A 19,430-nucleotide genomic window follows, 5' to 3' on the forward strand; every position below is an offset into this window, starting at 1 on the left:
AAACACTCTTTACACCCCTAAAACTACATCCCAACAGCAGGGAAGCAGGAGGCTCCATCTCCCTGGGCTGCAGCCCATCCCCACTTCCCCCTGCAGCCTTGACCCTGCCCTTGGCTCTGCTGCTCCCGGCTCCGAGCACGCAGGGATGGGCAGCTGGGATGAAGCACATGGCTCCTGTGCGGGCTGGGGGATCTCACCTGGCCCACACCTTCTTCTTTTCCACAGCACCCAGCAAAGGCTTTGCTGTTAACTGGGGGTGCAGGAAAAGGTGGTTCAATATGCCCTAATGGCAAAGCAGAAGTGCTTTTTAATCCCCAATTGAGACACCATTTTAATATGGGTGGAAAACAGAAATTCCAGCGACTAATATAAAGGGATTATTAAGGAAAAACCCCAGACACATAAGGTAAGGAAGCTCATAAATTTGTTCAAAAGAATATTATTAGCGGCAAGCAAAATTATCTTTAATCTTGAAAAATGTTATTACTTGAGGATTAATCAATTATGCTTCCCAGTTGCAATAATCTCTGAGACTTTGTTTTTTTAAAGCTGCTTTTTAACTCGAGCTAAAAGACCAATTTTCATCTCCAATTAGTAAGGTCCTTTTAGTTCACAAAAGCTAAGTGTTCCCTAGGACACCTGAGGGTCCTGGGTGGATGCAAATCTGTGCACTTCAGGGGCTTTGTCTGATGTGGGACCGAATCACACTTACCCTGTAACAGCAGGAAGTCTGCAAATTATCCATGTTTGCCCTTCCAGAGAAAGTGATTACTCACAACTATCAATATTTGCTTTTTGTTTATTTTTCTCACTACAATCCACACTCCCAACACAATAAACCAAATATTAACTTGCAAACCTGGGTGAACTAATGCCTGCTCTATTCATGCAATCAGAGAGTGGTGTGGGTTGGGAGGGACCTCAAAGCTCACCTAGTTCCAAAGTGCTGCCATGGGTAGGGACACCTTCCACTAACCAGGCTGCACTAACACGGGAATGCCTGCATTCCAGAGGTAGTCATCGGATACAGAGTGAAGCAGAAAAAGGAAAAGACCTGCAGCAGCTGGAGGCCCCCAGCCTGTCATGAGGCTCAGCGAAGTATCTTTGGGGACCAAGACACATCCAACCATGGTGTGGGGACTGTCGTTCTATAAGGAAGGGAGATGGCAAGAAGGTGATGGGATTAGAGAGAAAAGGAACTGTGGGATGGTGGCCTATGGGTTTTTTAAACTTCTATTATGATCTTTTTTTGTTATATAAGCTGTGCCAGGAATGATATTTTTATTCTTCAGCCTTTTACACCTGATAATATCAAGACAGCTTTCACGGGGCTGTGGGGAGTGAGGTGCAGCAGGCAGACAGGAGGAATGTGCAGATGTCAGAACAGAGCAGAAGGGAGATGAGGAAGGTAATGCGATTGTTTGTTCTCTCAAATATGAGTGTAGCCTTTAGCCCCACATTAGCATGCAGGCAGTGCTGCTCTCCTCAGCTGGGAGCTGTGCAGTTCTACACTGGGACCAGGGAAAGCATCAACCCCTCAGGGTCTCCTCTGTCCTCTCCTCTCTCCTCCACCCACACAGGCCTGCCCTTTTTCCTGCATTCAGCACCTGCTCATGCAACTTCCCCGTTGTGGGGGAGCTGTTCTGCACCAGCAGATGTAAAACAACCCCGGAACAGCTGGTGGATCCTGTGCCCACTGAAGCACAGCGCCAGCCAGCTCTGCATGCACTGGGAGATGCTCAGGAGCTCTCAGGAAGTTCTGTGGTGCAAGATTAAGTAATGTCAGGAACGTACTGAAAAATCCTGAACAATCAGACACTTTGTAAGATCCCCATCCACGAAACAGCCTGCAAGGCAGGAGGTTGGGCCAATTTAGGAATTACACAGCGCCTCAACAGGGTGCTTCGTTACATTCTGTGTAATTTGTACAAAGAATCATGGAGCCATTCAGCTTGGCAAATTCCTCTAAAATCATCCAATCCAAACTTTAATCCAGCAAAGCCAAGGCCACCCCCAACCCATGTGCCTCAGCATCACATCTACACATCTGTTAAATCCCCTTGAGGGATGGGGACTCCACCATTACCCTGGGCAGACAATCCTTTGGGTGAAGAAATTTTTCCTAATACCCAACCTAAACCTCCTCTGGCACAACCTGAGGCTGTTTCCTCTCGTCCTGTGGTTTGCTGCTTGGGAGAAGCAGCCTGGAGAGAACCCCACACACAGCTCACTGCAGCACTTCTACCAAAGATGTGTAAAAACACCTAAACCCCAGAAGTACTGAACTCATGGTAAGAGGGAAGAAGAGCAATAAAGGGAGAAAAGGATGAGCAACAAGTCAGAAGTTAGAGAGTAAAAGGTGAAAAGTCATTAAGTTCCCCAAGCGACTGAGAAGCAAAAATAAAGCAAGATAAGGGGTAAAGGAGTAGGTGGTGGAGCAGCTCATTAAATCACAGGTAAAGAAGATTAAGGTGACCAAACAGGGGCTAACTCTGAACACAGACAGTGCCCTTAAGAGGGGGAAGGTGGGGAAAGAGCTTAGCTCAGCCTCCATAAAGGAAAAGGAAAACCCCCAAGCTCAGTGAGGGCAACTGGGAATAGGTCAGTGGTGTTCAGATATAAACTACATGTAACTTGTCGCAGCCAGACCCCAAAAACATCCCAGCTTTTTTGTCGTGTCTTTTTGACCAAACTAACAGCAGCATCAAAGAACTCAACCAAGGAACTCAAAGCAAGCAATCCCACCCAGCATTTAATAAGCACCTTGAACAATTTCTTCACAAGAAAATACCTTTAAGCTTTTTTTCCTATTTAAAATTAATTCCGTCAGTAACTCACTAGGACAGGCACAGCCAAAATTTCCCAGCCTGTGGTGTGAGGTGGGATGAGGCTCAAAAGCTGCTTGGGGCAATAGTACTGATGCAGTTTTGACTCAGGCAGCAACTTCTGGCAATTCCGGTCAGGACATGTCACCCTTTGCAAAGGACTACTCAGCCCATACTTTTCTCTCCACAGGCAAAATATTCCAATCAATCTGACACTCTATTTTTTTTCCTAGTTTTTCTTTTGGAATATTTAAACAAACCCTCAAATTCTCTCATTTATCAAAGAATGGCAATTTGAACTATACAGGCACCCTTCTGTGGCTTCCCCGTGCAATCCTGCAGCACAGGTATTACCCAGTGGAATGCTAAAATAGGAATTTCCCACGGGAAATTTACCCTTTCAGGGTAAAGGAAAACCAACCCACCTTGCAGTCTCCTTCCACTCCATCTCCTGTCCATCGACAGCCAGAAGTTCGTCCAGCTCGGTGAAGAGCTGCGGGGGCGCGGGGCTGTCATCTTCCTCTCCGAGGATGAAGCGGATGCGCTCGGCGGCGGGGGAGACTGCAGAGGTGAAAATACTGCGGTTAACGGCCTGCGAGATGACCAGCGACGTGCGGCTCCTCTCCTTGCCCTGCTCCCCAAGGCCATTCAGCTGTTTCTCCAGGCTGCCTTTGCCATCTGACATCCTCGTCGCTGCGGACGCAGGGGTGTGAGCGAGGGTGCCTCTATCTCCCTCTCTCCCCTTCCTTGCCTCTCACTGAACTTCTTACAAGTTCAAGCTGGGAGTAAAGTTCAGGAAAACTTGTCTCTTCCTACAGACCTTAACTACGTTACAGCAATTTGCAGCCCTTGTAAAAAAAACCACAATGGAGCTCAGAACCAATGTGCTCTGTGGCGCTGTCCGAGGACCTGCCGCTCTCTGAGCAGCCCGGATCCTTCACCCCCTTTTTTATATGACCTAAAACCAGTTCCAGCCAAACCAATTGGGGGCTTGCTGGCACAGCATCCCACTGCTGGCTTTCCCCTCCCTCCGTGCCAGCCAGGTTTGGGCTGCCATTGGCCTGCAAGGCAGGCTGGAACCTCCCCAGCCCACCACTGGAAAACACAGGAATATTTAACAGAAGGGTAGTCTCGTCTATACATGAAGAATGCGACCCAATGCATTTAGTCAGGCACCAATGCACTGAAAAAAAAAAACAACTGGTCCTGGTTGGAAAAGACTGCCTGTTTAGGCAAAAGAACTACATTCAACACACAGCACAAGCAAAGTCTGTTTGCATTATAAGCTCGAGAAAAAGGAAAGAAACTGTTTCCTGCTTAAGGATTCAAAATTCAAACCTGAGAGCATCACTGTCCCCATCCCAAGGCCTGAGGACATCTCCTAAAGATAACTGGAGCCCACACCACCAGAGTCACCTTGCTGGAGGGCTCCTTGGGGTCTACAGTCTTTTTCTGAGCGTATCACTTTAAAACAAAGGTGTGACCATGTGAAATTTTAAGACAGGCATCCTTTCTGCTGGATGTTTATCAGCATTAGAGATACACAGCAGACTATGAACTTTGAACAGTTCTCAGTTCTGCTAAAAACTCCTTTCTTTTCAAAAGATCAGCTGGCTGTCTCTTGCAAAATAATTAATTACACCAGGTGTCCGACCACATTGATTTTTCCAGGGTAAACAGAGTCTCAATTTGCAATGGGAAAAAATAAACCAGTAAAAAACATGCCCTTTACTCCTTTTTCTTTTCCTTAAACAAACTTTCATTGCTTTCTTCCTAAATTACTCGGAGTGATGATGCTTCTGTAATACAGATTTCTTTTTGACCAGAAGTATATTTGTAATCATAAATGCCTTTGGAATCTCCTGGGACCCAAGGACCTTTCCCTGCCGCTACAGCAGCCTCCCCATCATGAGCCATTCAACTTCCTGCAGGCTTCAGGAGAGCTGGAGAGGGATTTCTGACAAGGGCCTGGAGTGACAGGACAAGGGGGAATGGCTTTGCACTGACAGAGGGCACAGTTAGATGGGATACTGGGAAGAAATTCTTCCCTGTGAGGATGGTGAGGCACTGGCACAGAGTGCCCAGAGAAGCTGTGGGTGCCCCATCCCTGGAAGTGTCCAAGGCCAGGTTGAATGGGGCTTGGAGCAACCTGGGACAGTGGAAGGTCTCCCTGCCCATGGCAGGGGGCTGGAACAAGATGCCAGACTATCCATCCATCCATACCATGCATGTTCCATTGTCCTCCCCCTTTACCTGCACTAATGAATCTCAATATACTTTTATATTCAAACAGAATTTGAATATCACAGCTAGAAAACAAAAAAAATACATGTCCATCCTATTGCTTCAAAAAGCAAGGCGGAACACAGAAGTGACTGCTGCTTGGAAGAGGTTGTAAGAGAAGGGACTGCAGAGCTTCTTGAGCTGTTGAAGGTATCCACTGGAGCCAATGGGAGGAGTGTCTCCTGAGTCATTTTGAAGTGGTTTTACTATATGGAAGTGTTACCCTGATATTCCCACCCATAACATGGTCATTCCACAACATTTTGCCCACTGAACCTGGGTGCCCATCGTTCGCCACCCCTTCTTTCTTGCCTTCCTCCTTTCCCTGCTGCTAATTTCCCATTATCCACACTTAGGGCCAATGATAAGGTTCACAATCCCATTAGGGCGTTTGCTGGGTCACAGGTCCCCGATGCTCGCTTGACCACATGTTCTTTATTGCGATTTTGTGGGTTAATGGGCCGTTTATGGGTTGTTTATGTGCTCTCTTTAGCAAGGAGAGCATATTTTCATCTTAATCTCCAGGCGAACACTGTGTGCTCAGTGCAAGCAGCCAGCTGAGCACCGGGCTCAGGGACTGGAGAGTCATTAACCCGGGAGGTGACCCCTCAGCCTTGCCTGCCCGACCTTTGAGCAGCACCTCGCCAGCCTGCCCCAGCCTTGGCCATCACCTTCGCTTCCACCTCGGTCGTCCAGTTCAGGAGCCGGTTGAACCAGCACCACTGATGCCAGGAGCAGCTCAGGCTGGTCAATACTGTTTTCCTTGCTGTCTTATTCAAGAGGACAACCTGATGGTCAGCAGACGTTTGCAGCAGAGAAAAGGCTAATCCAGAGATTTAGATGGCTGGGGTTATATTTTCCCCTGAATGGGAGAGGAATTAAGATATTAATTGCAGAGAGTTGAATGTTCCAACACAACGTGGATAGAGAGGCAATGCCATCCATGGGTGATGTCTCTCACTTCTGCCTCTTCCCTTTCCTGTTCCATTCAGCCACACACGGTCCATGAGGCAGCTTATAAAATCCATAATTTGCACAAGAGCAAACACATCAGCAGTTTCTCCAAGTTCAGCTCAGGCCAATTCTGAGCACAATGTATACCCTCGGGTTCCCAAAGGCAAAAATCAATCTCCATCAAGAGAGAGGAATCTCAGGAGTTGAGAAATAGGGAGAGACACATTCTAGCACAACAACCTCAAATCAGGCATGGCTGAGCTTCCCTTCCCAGCCCTGCTCTGGCCACAGCTTTGGTGGCAGCCCTCCCTTGCTGCCCAGTGCGATGGCAGAGCTGCACACGGACATGCCGGGGGGACTTTGTGGCATTGGCCCCTATCCTAAAGTCACCTCCTGCTTCCGTGCCAAGGGCCTGGCTGGTGGTGGGTGGAAGGCAGTTTCAGCCTGGCTCTCTGGGTGTATGATGCTGCCTCAGGACGGAGGACAGGGGGTATCTGTGTTGATGCACAAGTCCTGTTCTCCACTCAGCCAATATGCTTTTCCTCCTGCTTTTTCAGCTGGCTGTTACCAGGGACACTTCTGAAGACCCTGGGGACCTGCACCTCGGTCAACTGCTTCCTCCATCCAAGGCCAAAGGGACCATCAGACATGAAGTTCTCTGTTACTTCTAAGTGTGTTGGCAGCTACAGAAATCCCTGAGAGACCTGGTGCAAATCCCTCTCCAGAGCCTGTGGAACCAGTATCGAGGAAAGCTGTTTGTCAAACGTCCTTTCCAGGCAGGCTTATTAAAATAGGACATGATCGTACTCCCAGTCCTTTCTGGGGCTGCCCTCCTTCTGCCAAAGCTCGGCTCAAACCTATCCGCAGTCAGAGCAGTGACACTTGTGCAGGCACCTGTAACAGATTTAAACTTGTTTCCTTTCCAGTTCAGCTGACTTCCCTTCCAAAATTCTCCATTGGCAAAGCCAATTTTAACTGTGCGTTAATGTCAACACAAGACACCAGCTAAAGGCAAGCAGGGAGGCTTTGATGGCTCACAGTCCCGCCAGCTTCCTTCAAAGACAAACCTGAATGGAATCCCACCTAAAACCAGGAGTCACTGAAAACCATCCCCTCGGACACCTCTGCCGGTTCCTGTACGGCATCCAACGCACTGGCCAAAGCCACAGGGTAAGACAAGGGATGCTCTCCTGCTTCACCAGCAATACTGTCCAGCATTTCTGAAGCACACAGGCTCTCCATGCTATTCCTGCACCTTTACAGGTAAGAACTGTTATTCCCGTTATGGAAGGGAGAACGATCACTTCAGGTAACACCAATATCTGCAGAACAGCCCAGGTGAGAACTGATTTCCTGATTCCCCAAGTGCTCCACCAAGCACAAGCATCCCCGAGCACCATCGAAGAAGCCAAGTGCACATGGATTTATACATGACACCTACTTTTGGAAAGTGTGCACCAGGGACACTGCTCTGAGGCTGCACACTGGCCTTTTCCATGGTCCCACAGAACCGCTCCTGGGTGATCCGCTCCCCAGCTAATCACTCTAAGCAAGCGTGAGAATTTCTCTTTTGCTTGTTTTCCCTCTTTGCTTATGAACGATTACTTTTTGACCCTGTGCCGGGGCGGGCTGACTGTGAGGCAGATTAGACTTTCCACAGGCAGAACTTGGCAGCCAGGAGGGAACGTTCCCCACACTACCCAGATCCCACCCCAGGCCACTTCTTGTATGACTGTGGGGTGCAAAGAACGCTCTTTGAGGTGCTTGATCCATCTTGGAGCAAATCTACCCCATCCCTTGATCGTGCCCCTTCCCAGACATAATGAACAGCACTGCCTCTGGAACAATCCAGTTTTTGCTGGAGTATTGGACTGCATGATTGTACATGTTTTGCAGTAAGATCCTCTGCAGCATGTGGCATATATTAAGCGTTTGATCTGCAAAAAACCTGCAGTATTAGACAAATTCTTACTAATACTGTGTTCTCTCAAGTGCCAGAAGAACGGTAGCATTTACGTAATGCTTTGCTGGGCATTCTCAGCTCCCTTAGTCTTTGGTGCTGTGCCTACAGATACTTCATTAAAACATTCCTTGGAGATGCAGGGAGAGAAAAAGGACCCTTCTAACAAAAATGTTTCACATTAACTCATCTGTGGATGCAACGTTGACAATGAGTCTGTGAAGCTTCTAAACAAACCCAGCACTATCTCATGAAAATTTGGTGACCCTTATCCTAAAAGGCAATTCCTATAAAAGAAGACAGCCTGCCAATTTCATCCACATGGCTATGATGGAGAGACCACCACATGCTATACCCCAAGCCCCATGATGAGCTTCTTCCAACATTGTTCCACTCGAGGGAGATTCTGCCTTCAAAGACTGACTGTTTTTTTCCAGCTGCAGCCAAAACCAGTAATATCTACATAACCTGCCAGAAGCAGAGGCAGCTGCAGAATCCCAAGGAAATGGGAACAGATAACCTCCCACAGGCACATGATTAGCCAGTTGAGCCAAACTGAGTATTTTATGTACTAACAGTGCGAGGCTCTGCCTGCTCCCATCAATGCCAGGCTCCCCTGATTCCAAGGGTGTGGAATTGGGTGTACGCGGACCGTGCAATTCCCTGCAGGTATGCCACAGCTAGATGCTAATCAACAGTGACTAGCTCTCAAACTGAGAGAAAAAGAGGAAATTTGTCTTTCTTTCTATATCACATTTTAAAAATTTTCTAGATTCTCCGAGTGCCATTCTTAATGGCATTATAAGGCAGCAGCAATGCCTCCAACACTTGTACAAACCAACTAGTCCATAGTGACAAACCATACTGGTTATAAACCCTGATATAAACTACACCACAAGCAATTCACTGCAAAATACAGATAACAAAGGTATTTTTTGACTGGTCCTGGAGGTCAACCATCTTACTTCCAGTTGTGTCAAACTGCTACGGCAGCACATTTTTAAGGAGCTGTTCCTGAGCAGTTGCCAAGAAGACTTTAATAAAGAGCGAGCAGCATCTAGAGAAAGCCTGGCTTTCTCTGGAGCTCTGGAACATTTCCTGCTGTCACACAGATCCAGGATGCTGTCTGGCATCACACCTCCATTGGATCTGAGCAACAGTCAAGTCCCCAGTGAAACAGCAGCGGAGCGGCTGCCACACAGAACTGAGTTCAAAAATCACTCCTCAATTCTCATAATTTTCCTTCTTTGGCTTTTCTCTGTTTCCCTTTTTAAAGCAGTGTGGCTTTCACAGTCTCCTTCCTGGAGAGACTGGTGCTGTCCACCTCTCTGGGATCCTGCTGGCTCCTGTTCTGGTATCTTAAACACTGTAAGCACACCATGATCGCATACCCCCATCAGTATCACTGCACCATGTGGCCACAAAGCAACTGCTCACGTAAGCACAAGGGAAAACCCCTGCTCCTCTGGGAAACAAAAAAAACATCCTTTTCTTTTCCAACACTGAAATGTGGCTCCCCAGAGACAGTTTTAAAGCCGGTTTGATGTGCTGCAGTCCCTGTAAGTAGTGCCATTTCCTTGCATCAGCCACAAGCCCTCCTACCAAACTATAACTCAGTTTACCACTGCTCATTTACCTCGTTTAGGTAACAGGGAGGGTACAGGGACACTTCTAAGGATAAAGCTGTAGCAGCTCTGGGCTCTTCTCTTGAGTTTGAGCTTCCACGCAACGACAAGAGGAAACTTCCCTCTCTGTGCTTCCCAACCAGCCCTCCGGCTGCAATAGCCAATTTTCTGCCTATTAAGCTCTTCTCACAAGCAGGGTTTCATCACTGTCTATCTGTCCCGTTCAATCAATCTCCACAGCAGCCCTGACTGTTTCAGCACTTCTGGAAGTCTCCTTCGGCAGGGCCTTGGCAGGACAGAACCCACCCACAGAGGGAGGAAGCGACACACGCGCGGGTGAGGATTTTCCGTATTTATTCCCACAGTTGCCGTGCATGCCAAAGCCTTCGTCCCGTGTCTCCGGCTGCAGTGGAGCCCACCTCCGTTGCCAGGCTGTTTTTCAAGGAGTACTGAATGTTTCTGGCATCCACACTTTTTGCTTTCAGCTCTTTTCATTCTGTCCCCTCTGTTTTCGATGTTGCCAAACGCCTCATCCATTCCGGGCACAGAGGGAAACGTGCATTATTATTCCTTACCATCCTTGCAGAGACCAACTGGTGCACAAGAGCTAAACACACATGTTGGGGGGTTCTGCAGGTTGTTAGTTCTTCCTGATCACCTGTCCTGCTTCAAACTCCACATAGGAGAGGGAAGCCATGGTGTAAATATGTATTTTATAGAATTCCAGACTGGTGTAGGCTGGAAGGGATTTAAAGATCATCTTGTTCCAGCCCCCTGCCATGGGCCGGGACACCTTCCACTGTCCCAGGTTGCTCCAAGCCCCGTCCAACTGCCCTTGGACCCTTCCAGGGAGGGGACAGCCACAGCTTCTCTGGGCAACCTGTGCCAGGGCCTCCCCACCCTCACAGGGGAGAATTTCTTCCTGGTATCCCATCTAACCGTGCCCCCTGTCAGTGGGGAGCCGTTCCCCCTTGTCCTACACATACCTCCACACTAAAAGCACTATCATAGAATCACAGAACTGTAGAATACCAGGTTGGAGAGACCTCAAGGATCATCAGGTCCAACCAGCTCAGAAGCCAGAGCTCAGGAGGCCACTTCACCTTGACTCACAGCAGGAGGAAGGTGCCAAGCTCCTTTGAGATGCTTTGAGAAAGGGTTGTCTATTTTTCCACCACCTTCTGAAAAGCTTCATTCAGTGACAAACTGCCCTTTTGGCTCAGAACAGTTCACAGCCGCTTATCTAAAAAGCTGCAAAGCCAGCCTGAGAATCCAGACAATGCTTCCATTGACTAGGAGAGCACCAGGATTTGGCCTGACAGGGTGGTTACAAAACCAGTTGATTTCCCGTCTGGGTGCTGGTTTTCCTCACATTTCCCTGCTGCTGCAGAGCAAGCTCCATTGGGTGGATCCACCCCTACAGACCTGCCCTTTCGGGTGCCTGCATTTATTCTGTATTTTAAATCCTGATAAACGCCGCCTCCCTCATTTGGCATCCCTGGAGATGTTACGACCATCCCGATGGAACTGTCCCCATCAGTTAGCAACGTGGCAAAACAAAGTTTTGTGTGGATAAACCACTTCTCTGAAGGCATTTTCATTTTCTCTCCGGGTCAAGAGAACTCAGAAAAGGGCTCTTGCAATGGCATTTCGGGAGCAGAAAGACCCTATTGAGACAAAGACACAATAACCAGTTTTGCCCCTGCCTTTAAAAATTAACCACCATTAACTCCGGGCTCGGCACGGCTCCAGGCTGCCAGCAGCAGACTCCTTCCAAGCGGCTTCCCAGAAGCTCCCAATTCAACTTGTTCTCAAAAGCCTGGTGACATTTGGGCAGCTCCTGCTCTTCACCGGTTTCCCCTTGCAACAGCAAGTGAAGTTCAAGCTTCCGTCTCCTTTTAACTCTGAGCTTCACAGATTCACCCCCACCTCCTACACGAGCACCAAACCTCCACGGAACACGACTATGGTGGAAAAAACCAGCGGATTTGCTGGGGTCTCACCCATGCTGAAAGGTAGTTTTACAGCTTTAAGCAAATTTCTGTAATTCAGTCAAGGAAACGTAAGTATAAAATATTTCCACTTTCAGGAAAAGAACGTGACAGGATCTATACTAGTAAAACAGTGTGCAAGAAAAATAAAAGACCATTTTCAAATGGATTTATCCAGGAAAATTAAGCACGGGTTGGCTTTCAGTAAGTGAATGCACTGTAATTAAAATCAATATACTCCAGAAAAGGCTACTGCCAAAATTGAGGAAGGAGGAAAGCGAGTTCAAACAAACCCAACTTGTTTTTTCACTGAAAAATGAGAAATCTGGTATCTAGAGACACATTTGGTGACTCCTTATGGAATGCAACATGAGCCACACAGAGAGATACTTTTACCAAAACAACAAAGAGGCTCTAAAGCAGCAGCGAAGCACAAATACACAGAATAAGGAGGCAAAGCCACACTTCACTGCACCATTTAGGAACATCTGGGTCTGACACAAGCCCAGGTCAAAGCAAAACTACCAGAAATGAAAGATTCCACTGAAAACTGAAGGATAAGTACATGAGGCATACAAGGAAAATTAATTATTTAAGACCATTAGCAGCAGGAGCTTGAGAAGCGGTGGGTAACCTGGACCACCTTGGAGCGAGACGGCCAATTAAGGAGATTAAAAATTGTGCAGAAAAGCAAAGCAGCCTCTTCGTGTGAAACTCCAGCACACAGGTGGGTGCACAGGCACTTGGCCTCTCCCAAAGGCTAACAGGGGAGGAGGCAGGTGCCTGCAGAATGAGGAAGAGAAGATGGAAGCAAACCCAACAGCAGTGAGCGGCCAGGCCCTTTGCGCTCACACCTCACCAGACCCTCTCCAGAGCCCAGGTTTTAGTCAGGTCTGGAATGTTTTCATGCAGCCTGAATCTGAAGAAAACAATAATCAATCCACAGAATCAGCTGGCACTGGTATCCAATGGGATACCATCTACCATATTTCCACCATTTCTTTCTAGACTCCAGGTTCTGCCCTTTGGAGGTTTTCCTTGCAGTTTCCAAAGGTGCACAAGGTTACCATGCCTTTATTTTTCTTACACAACTAAAACCACATGGAATCTAAGTTGCCCCAGCCTGCTGGGACCTACCCAGAGCGGGATGGCTGCAGTTAAAAACAAAACCATTAGCGGAGTTCTCTGATGTGCTACTTAAGCAGATTTTTTTTTTCTTTCAAGCTCCTAAATGCAACTTTAGCAATTATTGGTTTATGTAATTGCCCAACATTTAATGTTTACAGCAACATTTTACAACTAATTTACATGCAGTTCACTAAATGCTTTAGGGTTAATTGGTCTTTTGTTGTGCATTAAGCAACTTGTTAATGATTAGACAGTTGGGAGGAAAACATAAGTAGGAGGTCGGTTTGGGGATGGCTTGGACCGAAGGGAATAGCTGGGGGGGATTTTTGCATAAGCACTGACCTTCCTAATGGTCAGGCCCCTGCCTAGCCCCAAAGTGGCACAATATGGTGAGTGGTGTCTTTTACAGGGTCTCATGGTCCCCTCTGTTGTACACAGGAGGAGGAAGATACAAGAGGATCAGCTACTGCATGTGAGGGGAGGATGAAACCACAGCAAAGGAGAGAGAGAAGATGCAATTCCTTGCACTTGGCAAGAATAATGTTGTACTGCCCATGCTTAAAGGGAGACCCAGGAGACCCAAGTATTCTCTGTCCTGAACATCCAAAGGTACCAGGATGATTCCATGAGTAGGAAAAGTAACAGTGTGCCTCCTTGGGGCCCTGTGCCACTGCACTTCCATCCAAGGACAGAGCGCTCCGGACATGGTATCATAACTTAGAAACCAACGTTAATAACTTAATTACCAAGCTGGCCCTGCTTTGAGCAGAGGTTTGGACCCACTGATGGCACCTTCCAACCTCATTTAGTCTATTCCATTAGTGAGCTTCCCAGACAGATGATCTCCACTCCAGCTATTCCATCTGCTGCCGAAACGCGAGCACTTTGTCACGGCTTCAGAGCAACTTTTAGTAATGAAGTGAGACTGGAAACCCCATGCTGGGTTTAATAATCTGCTTGGCATCCTGGTCTAGAGAATGAGAACAGCACGGAGAGTAACAAAACGCCAACTCCGTATCAGAAAACATTGACAATCTCTGTGGAAACACCAAGGGCTGCACCAGCACAACCAAGACCAAACAGGAAAACAGCAAAACAACTCCAAAGCTGAACTGTTTCCTTTGCATTTACAGAATCAACTGTGACCAACCCAACAGGGAGTCAAACTCTACTTTTTAAATCCTTCCCCAAGCACAGAAAACTGGCAGTGGCATCAAAAGCACTGAGCATCCTGCTGGTCTTAAACACTGTCCAGGACTTAAGAAAAAAAAAATAATTGGGGGGAAAAAAAATAAGAGGGGAACAAATCAGCCAGGTCCTAGTGGTAATCTTTTAAACAACTTAGGATGGAAAGGGCAAAGCAGAAATGAGCAGTGTTTTTTCAAACTTTATTCCATCAGAACAGCATTTCCTCCACTGTAAATCTCTTTACAAGCACTGATCTCCTTAGAGTCGTTAAATGCCATCTTTATTTCTTTTTAATTGGTCCCGCTCCATTTTCAATTACTTTTTAAAAGTATAGCCAGAGCATATAAACACGATGTGTTGAAACACAGAACTGTTAAAATACAGGAAATCTGAAAAGTTTGTGGTTTTACTGGTACTCAAATTTCATTACCCAGAAATAAGGAATGAACTCATTTTAAAACAAAAAATACTTGACTATTAAGAAAGTCTCAGTGTCTGGCAAGTTTCTGCAGATGATTAATTAGTATAACTCAGCAAGGGGTGCTGCTGCTTTCCTTCTGACCTCGCACACGCTCCAGGTGGGTTTAAGAGTACCAACAGCCAAACGCCACCCTTCCCCAGTTTTATTGTTTTCCTTCTCCTGGCACTTCAGCCTCTTGTTCCCCCTTCCCTGCTGGGATCAGGGCTCTGGGCTTGGACTAGTCTGTTTTGCTGATTCAGCTTAGTGCACGGCCACAAAACCAGTTAGATGGCCTTGAAACCAGTTAGATGGCCCTGAAACCAGTTAGATGCCTCTGAAACCAGTTAGATGCCCATGAGACCAGTTAGATGGCTGTGAATCCAGTTAGATGGCCATGAAATTTTTTACGAAGAGGGTGCTAAAACATTGGCGCAGAGAGGTGGGGGATGCCTCATCCCTGGAAACGTTCAGGGCTGGGTTGGATGGAATCCTGAGCAATGTGGTCTAGGGGAAGGTATCCCTGTCCATGGCAGGGGGTTGGAACAAAATGACTTTGAAGGTCCTTTCCAACCCAAACCATTCTGTGACCTTTTTTACAATTCCATGAAACCAGTTAGATGGCTACAAAACCAGTCAGGTGGCCACAGTGGCAAGAGGGAGGTACGAAGGAGTCGGGGTGCAACAGGAGCCTCATGCAGGAGATCTGCCTCCGGCAAAAAGCTGAAGTTAGAGATAACCCCTCTGTGGAGCTGTCGAGAGTTCCCAGCCCAGCAGCTGGGCCGGGCTCAGCTAACGCCAAGGATATTCAAAGGGCCCTGTCGTGGTGCCAAGCACGCAGCTCCTATGACAAGGGTCGCTTTGTCTCGCATCCCCTCCGCCTCCCTGCACATGGGAAACTTCAGAAATTCCCTTGCTGAGGAGAACAACTAAGCTGAGTACCTTGGAATTACAGGCTTTCAAGGTTAGTTTGCTGCTGGAGCCAAGACATATTTCCAGAGCTTCTCAGGACTGAAAACAACCTCCTACTTTTAATGACTTGCCTTTTATCTTTAATAAGGGATTAGGAGCTATTTTTCCAGCTAATACCTTAAAATCCAGATAATCATAAAAGCAATCAGTAATACCCAATATATGTTAATTACTCATTTTCTTCTCGTCTCTGGCTGCCCTGCTGTCACTCAGGGTCATTAATTTGTCTATAATAAGGCCGCAAATCAAAACCAACAAAAGGCTTCAGGTCCTCTGGGGAGTCACAGGTTTGGACTTGAGGGATTAACCACAGATTATATCTGCGACAACAGCAAGGAAAACAACATTATGACCAAAGAGGTGCTGAACTATCCCACCAGCCACTTACCTACGCCTGGACCTGCTCAATTCCCACAGGAGTCAAGCAAAGCACAAGACTGATGTAAAATAAGGTAACGAGGCACTGGACTAACTTGAGAGCACTAAGGGGAGCCAAAGCTGCACTCACCAAGTTATTCCCAGTGAAATGTGACTCTAAAATGATTTGACATTTTCCACACGAAGGTACACTGGCCCTTCCAAAGGGAATTTACAGGAATAGCAGGTGTAGAAGCTTTACATTCAAGATCTGGTGCTGGAATAACAATGCTCATCAGCACACTGCTCAGACAGGTAATACCTATGCGTGCTCACAGAAGAGGAGTTCACAGTTCCTTGGATGCCATGAATTTGAAGGATGCCTTGGATTTATCAGAATATTATTTAGGTCATAAGGAAAAACTAAAGCAAGAGCAAGGATGGATGTACCTACTTGGAATTACATCAAGCGTTTATGTTCTGCCCTCCCTGTGCAGTCATTTCTTCCATTCCCGAGTCCTGAAGAGCTCTGCACTGCCCTGAGAGGAGTTCAATCACTCATGCCTCAAATCCCAACTCTCTCCATCACATTCCTGCATGTTTTTCCATTACTGCATCTCTCAGTTTCAAGACTACAGTATTTGCAGTCCCCGCTCCCTTGCAAACATGCGCGTCCTGTGCAGGTGATTTCCTGACACCCCAAAACACCTCCCCAGTTAATCTCTGGAGACACAGTCACGTAACACCAGGAATCATCTGGTTCTCAGCTCTATTAATAGACCCTCTGCCTGCAGACAGCACCCGTGGCCAGGGCTGCTCCCGGGTCACGTAACACCATACGTGTCTCCTCAGTCTGCAGCGTGACGCGCCCATCCTGCCCGGCCCAGCCAGCACCTGCAGCATCCCGGCAGCACACACAGGATGTCAGCACCCACTGCTTCCCAAGAGGCAATAACCAAGTCTCTCACAGGAAAACAGGCTCACCAGGGAAGCTGTGGCTGCCCCATCCCTGCAAGTGTCCAAGGCCAGGTTGGACGGGGCTTGGAGCACCTTGGTCTAGTGGAAGGTGTCCCTGCTCACGGCAGGGGATGGAACTGCATGGGCTTTAAGTTCCCTTCCAGCCCAGGCCTTTCCGTGATGATTCTATGAATAGACAGCAGAAAGGACATGTTTGATTTCAAAGACTTGAGCAAATCAAATTGCTTAATCCAAACGAGAATCACAAACTAGTAATTTCAGCCCAAACTACACAAATGTGCTAATCCAGTTTTTCACAGCGGCAACTTCTATAGGGCAGAGGGACTATTACTGTCAGTTTACATTATTGAATTATTCATCTCATTAAAGAAATTAAATATGATGTGACAACAGGAGAGGTTTTTTATTTCTTCATAATTCTGAACTAAAAGGAAGGGGTGGGAAGATGAGTTCCAAGGAGAAGGGGGAACTCAGCTAGCTCATTAGTTCAGAGAGTGTTCCCTTAATTCCTAAAGAGATTTCAACTGGGGAGAAAACCCAAACACCAAGTAGTTGCACCACTACCAATAAGGGCAGCCTTCCCCTCGGCTATTTTTAATGGAATTTCAATTTCCATCCAGATTTGAATTCGAAAAAGATGACCTAAAAGGAAGTCCTCTCCATCTCCAGGTGGATACCAGCATGAACACCTGGCCATCTAATGCACAAAACTTGGGATGCTGGATACCTGCACATTACAAAAACGAATTACACCAAGTATTATAAAGTGTGACTTGGCTACCAAAATGGAACAGCAGATTCAGGGTGAAAGAAATAGTAACAGCAAATCAAGTCCCCTTAAGGAAATAATGACAACGATATCGCTGGATTAAATCCATTATTTAAATTAAAGTTCCCCACTTGCTGATTCAAATGAAGCATGATTTCTTTTACTATTTTTTTTAAGGGACGCATGAAGAGCAGACTAAGTGTCTCACACATTACTTCACCCACTGAGCTAAACTCTCCATAGTGAGGTACACATTTTCATGGCTCCAGGGAAAGAAGAGCCATGACCCCAGTGAAGAAGGTATGCAGCAGTCTGGAAGCACAAGGCAGCACTGAATCACAGAATCCCCTAGGCTGGAAAAGACCACTAAGAACTGAAAGCTGCAGTGAAGCTGCAGTACGGAAAGGAATTACCCAAGAATGTGTAGCACACAAGCCAAAGCACACATGGATCCAGCTCAGCCATTCTGGATTGCAGAATTGTACCTGATATGTTTGTGTACGTGCACCTAGAAGAGATTTTTGTATTTCTTCTCAAAAGCTTGGCTTAAAGCCTATTCAACTTGGAAAAGAAAAGACAGGAATACTATGTTAAGAAATACACAGGTATTTCTCAGGGAAAATTAAATTCCCCAACTTCTCCCGCCTCCCAGTTCCAAGTATTTTTTTAAAGCTCTAAGTTAAACGAAGGTGCTGAACAGAGAGATCCATCTCCTTCTTCCCCAATCCTCCACCACAGAGCGCCAGGCAAACTTTGGCTGGGATGCAGCTGTGAGCAACAGAACATGCGCTCCCAGAATCCCTTTTCTAGGAGCCATCATGCTCTGCTCTGTCACTACAGCGAAGAAGTTCTGAACAAGGAAAATGAACTTGTAAGGGGGCTCCATCTATTTCAGAGCAAGAAACTCCACCACATGGAAAAGTAACCCCAGAAGAACCAGGCAAGGACTGTTTGCTACATACTTCCATTAAATACATGAAAGAAGAGAAGATGTAGAAAAAAAGATTGGTTTTCCAGGTGTTTCTCAACTTTGTGGCACTGGAGAAGCCACAGAGCAGAAAACAGCTCTTTCATATATACCTGCTCCCTCAACCCCAACCCAAATTCTTCTGCTCAACTTTGAGATGAAGTCAAACGTCTTATTATTAACAATATCGCATCGCAGATAGGGACAGTTCAATGCACTGATTTAGATAAAACAGCTTTTCTTCAAAACATGTTTGTTTTTTATCCCCCAAAGAGACAGGAAATTGTGAGCAATAAACCTCAAGGATGTCTCTTCCAAGATTTGAAAGCCATCCTCCAGTGGAGATTCCCATTTTAAGCACATGCTTTGCATAACTGAAAGAAAATATGAGACCTTGATAGTAAGCAAAATATTCCTTGCAAAACATTTACTCTTTTTCTCGCTGTGCAAAATCTGCCTGTTCTTCCCAAACGAAGGACACCAAACCCACATTCCTCAGAAAAATGTCACACCAGATTTAATTGGAGGAGGATGTTTTTGCAACAAGTTCAGCACTGACCTTATGTTTCTGAAGCCAACAGCTTCCAAGCAAAGAGCATTTTCCCTTCTGCATCACATGCTGCCTTGGCTGTGAGGGCTCTTCCAGAGCCAGAAGGACATTCTTCACAGATACCACCACTTCCGCATCAAGGGCATCTGATGGAGCACCAAAGAAAACCTAAAGCTGTCCCCATCTCTAAAAACATCTCAAGCACCCTTAAAATTTGTATCCAGAGTCTCTCCTCTTACAACCTTAAGCTATAGGGGGAGCAGTGTCCCCATCACAGAATCCCAAAATGGCTTGGATTGCAAAGGACCTCAAAGCCCATCTCATTCCAATCCCCTGCCATGGGCAGGAGCACCTTCCACCAGACCCGGTTGCTCCGAGTCCCATGGCCTTGAACATTTCCAGGGATGGGGCATCCACAGCTGCTGG

The 19,430-nt window shown here is 46.8% G+C and overlaps 1 protein-coding gene across 11 annotated transcripts in view; it reads right to left on the minus strand.

Moving 5' to 3' along the window:
* The window catches only part of SLC4A4 (solute carrier family 4 member 4), a 149,196-nt gene that overhangs the window by 51,970 nt on the left and 77,796 nt on the right, over window positions 1-19,430 (minus strand). For all 11 annotated transcript variants that reach the window (XR_001863532.1, XM_017738982.1, XM_017738984.1 and 8 more), the window contains one exon: window positions 3,251-3,386. Coding sequence is in view for 10 of the 11 variants with exons in the window: in XM_017738982.1 (XP_017594471.1) it covers window positions 3,251-3,386 (136 nt within the window). In the remaining variant the exon portion in view is untranslated. The remainder of the gene's footprint in view (window positions 1-3,250; window positions 3,387-19,430) is intronic.

The sequence above is a fragment of the Corvus brachyrhynchos genome, unplaced genomic scaffold, assembly GCF_000691975.1.
Source record: "Corvus brachyrhynchos isolate BGI_N302 unplaced genomic scaffold, ASM69197v1 scaffold597, whole genome shotgun sequence".
Taxonomy (NCBI): Eukaryota; Metazoa; Chordata; class Aves; order Passeriformes; family Corvidae; genus Corvus; species Corvus brachyrhynchos.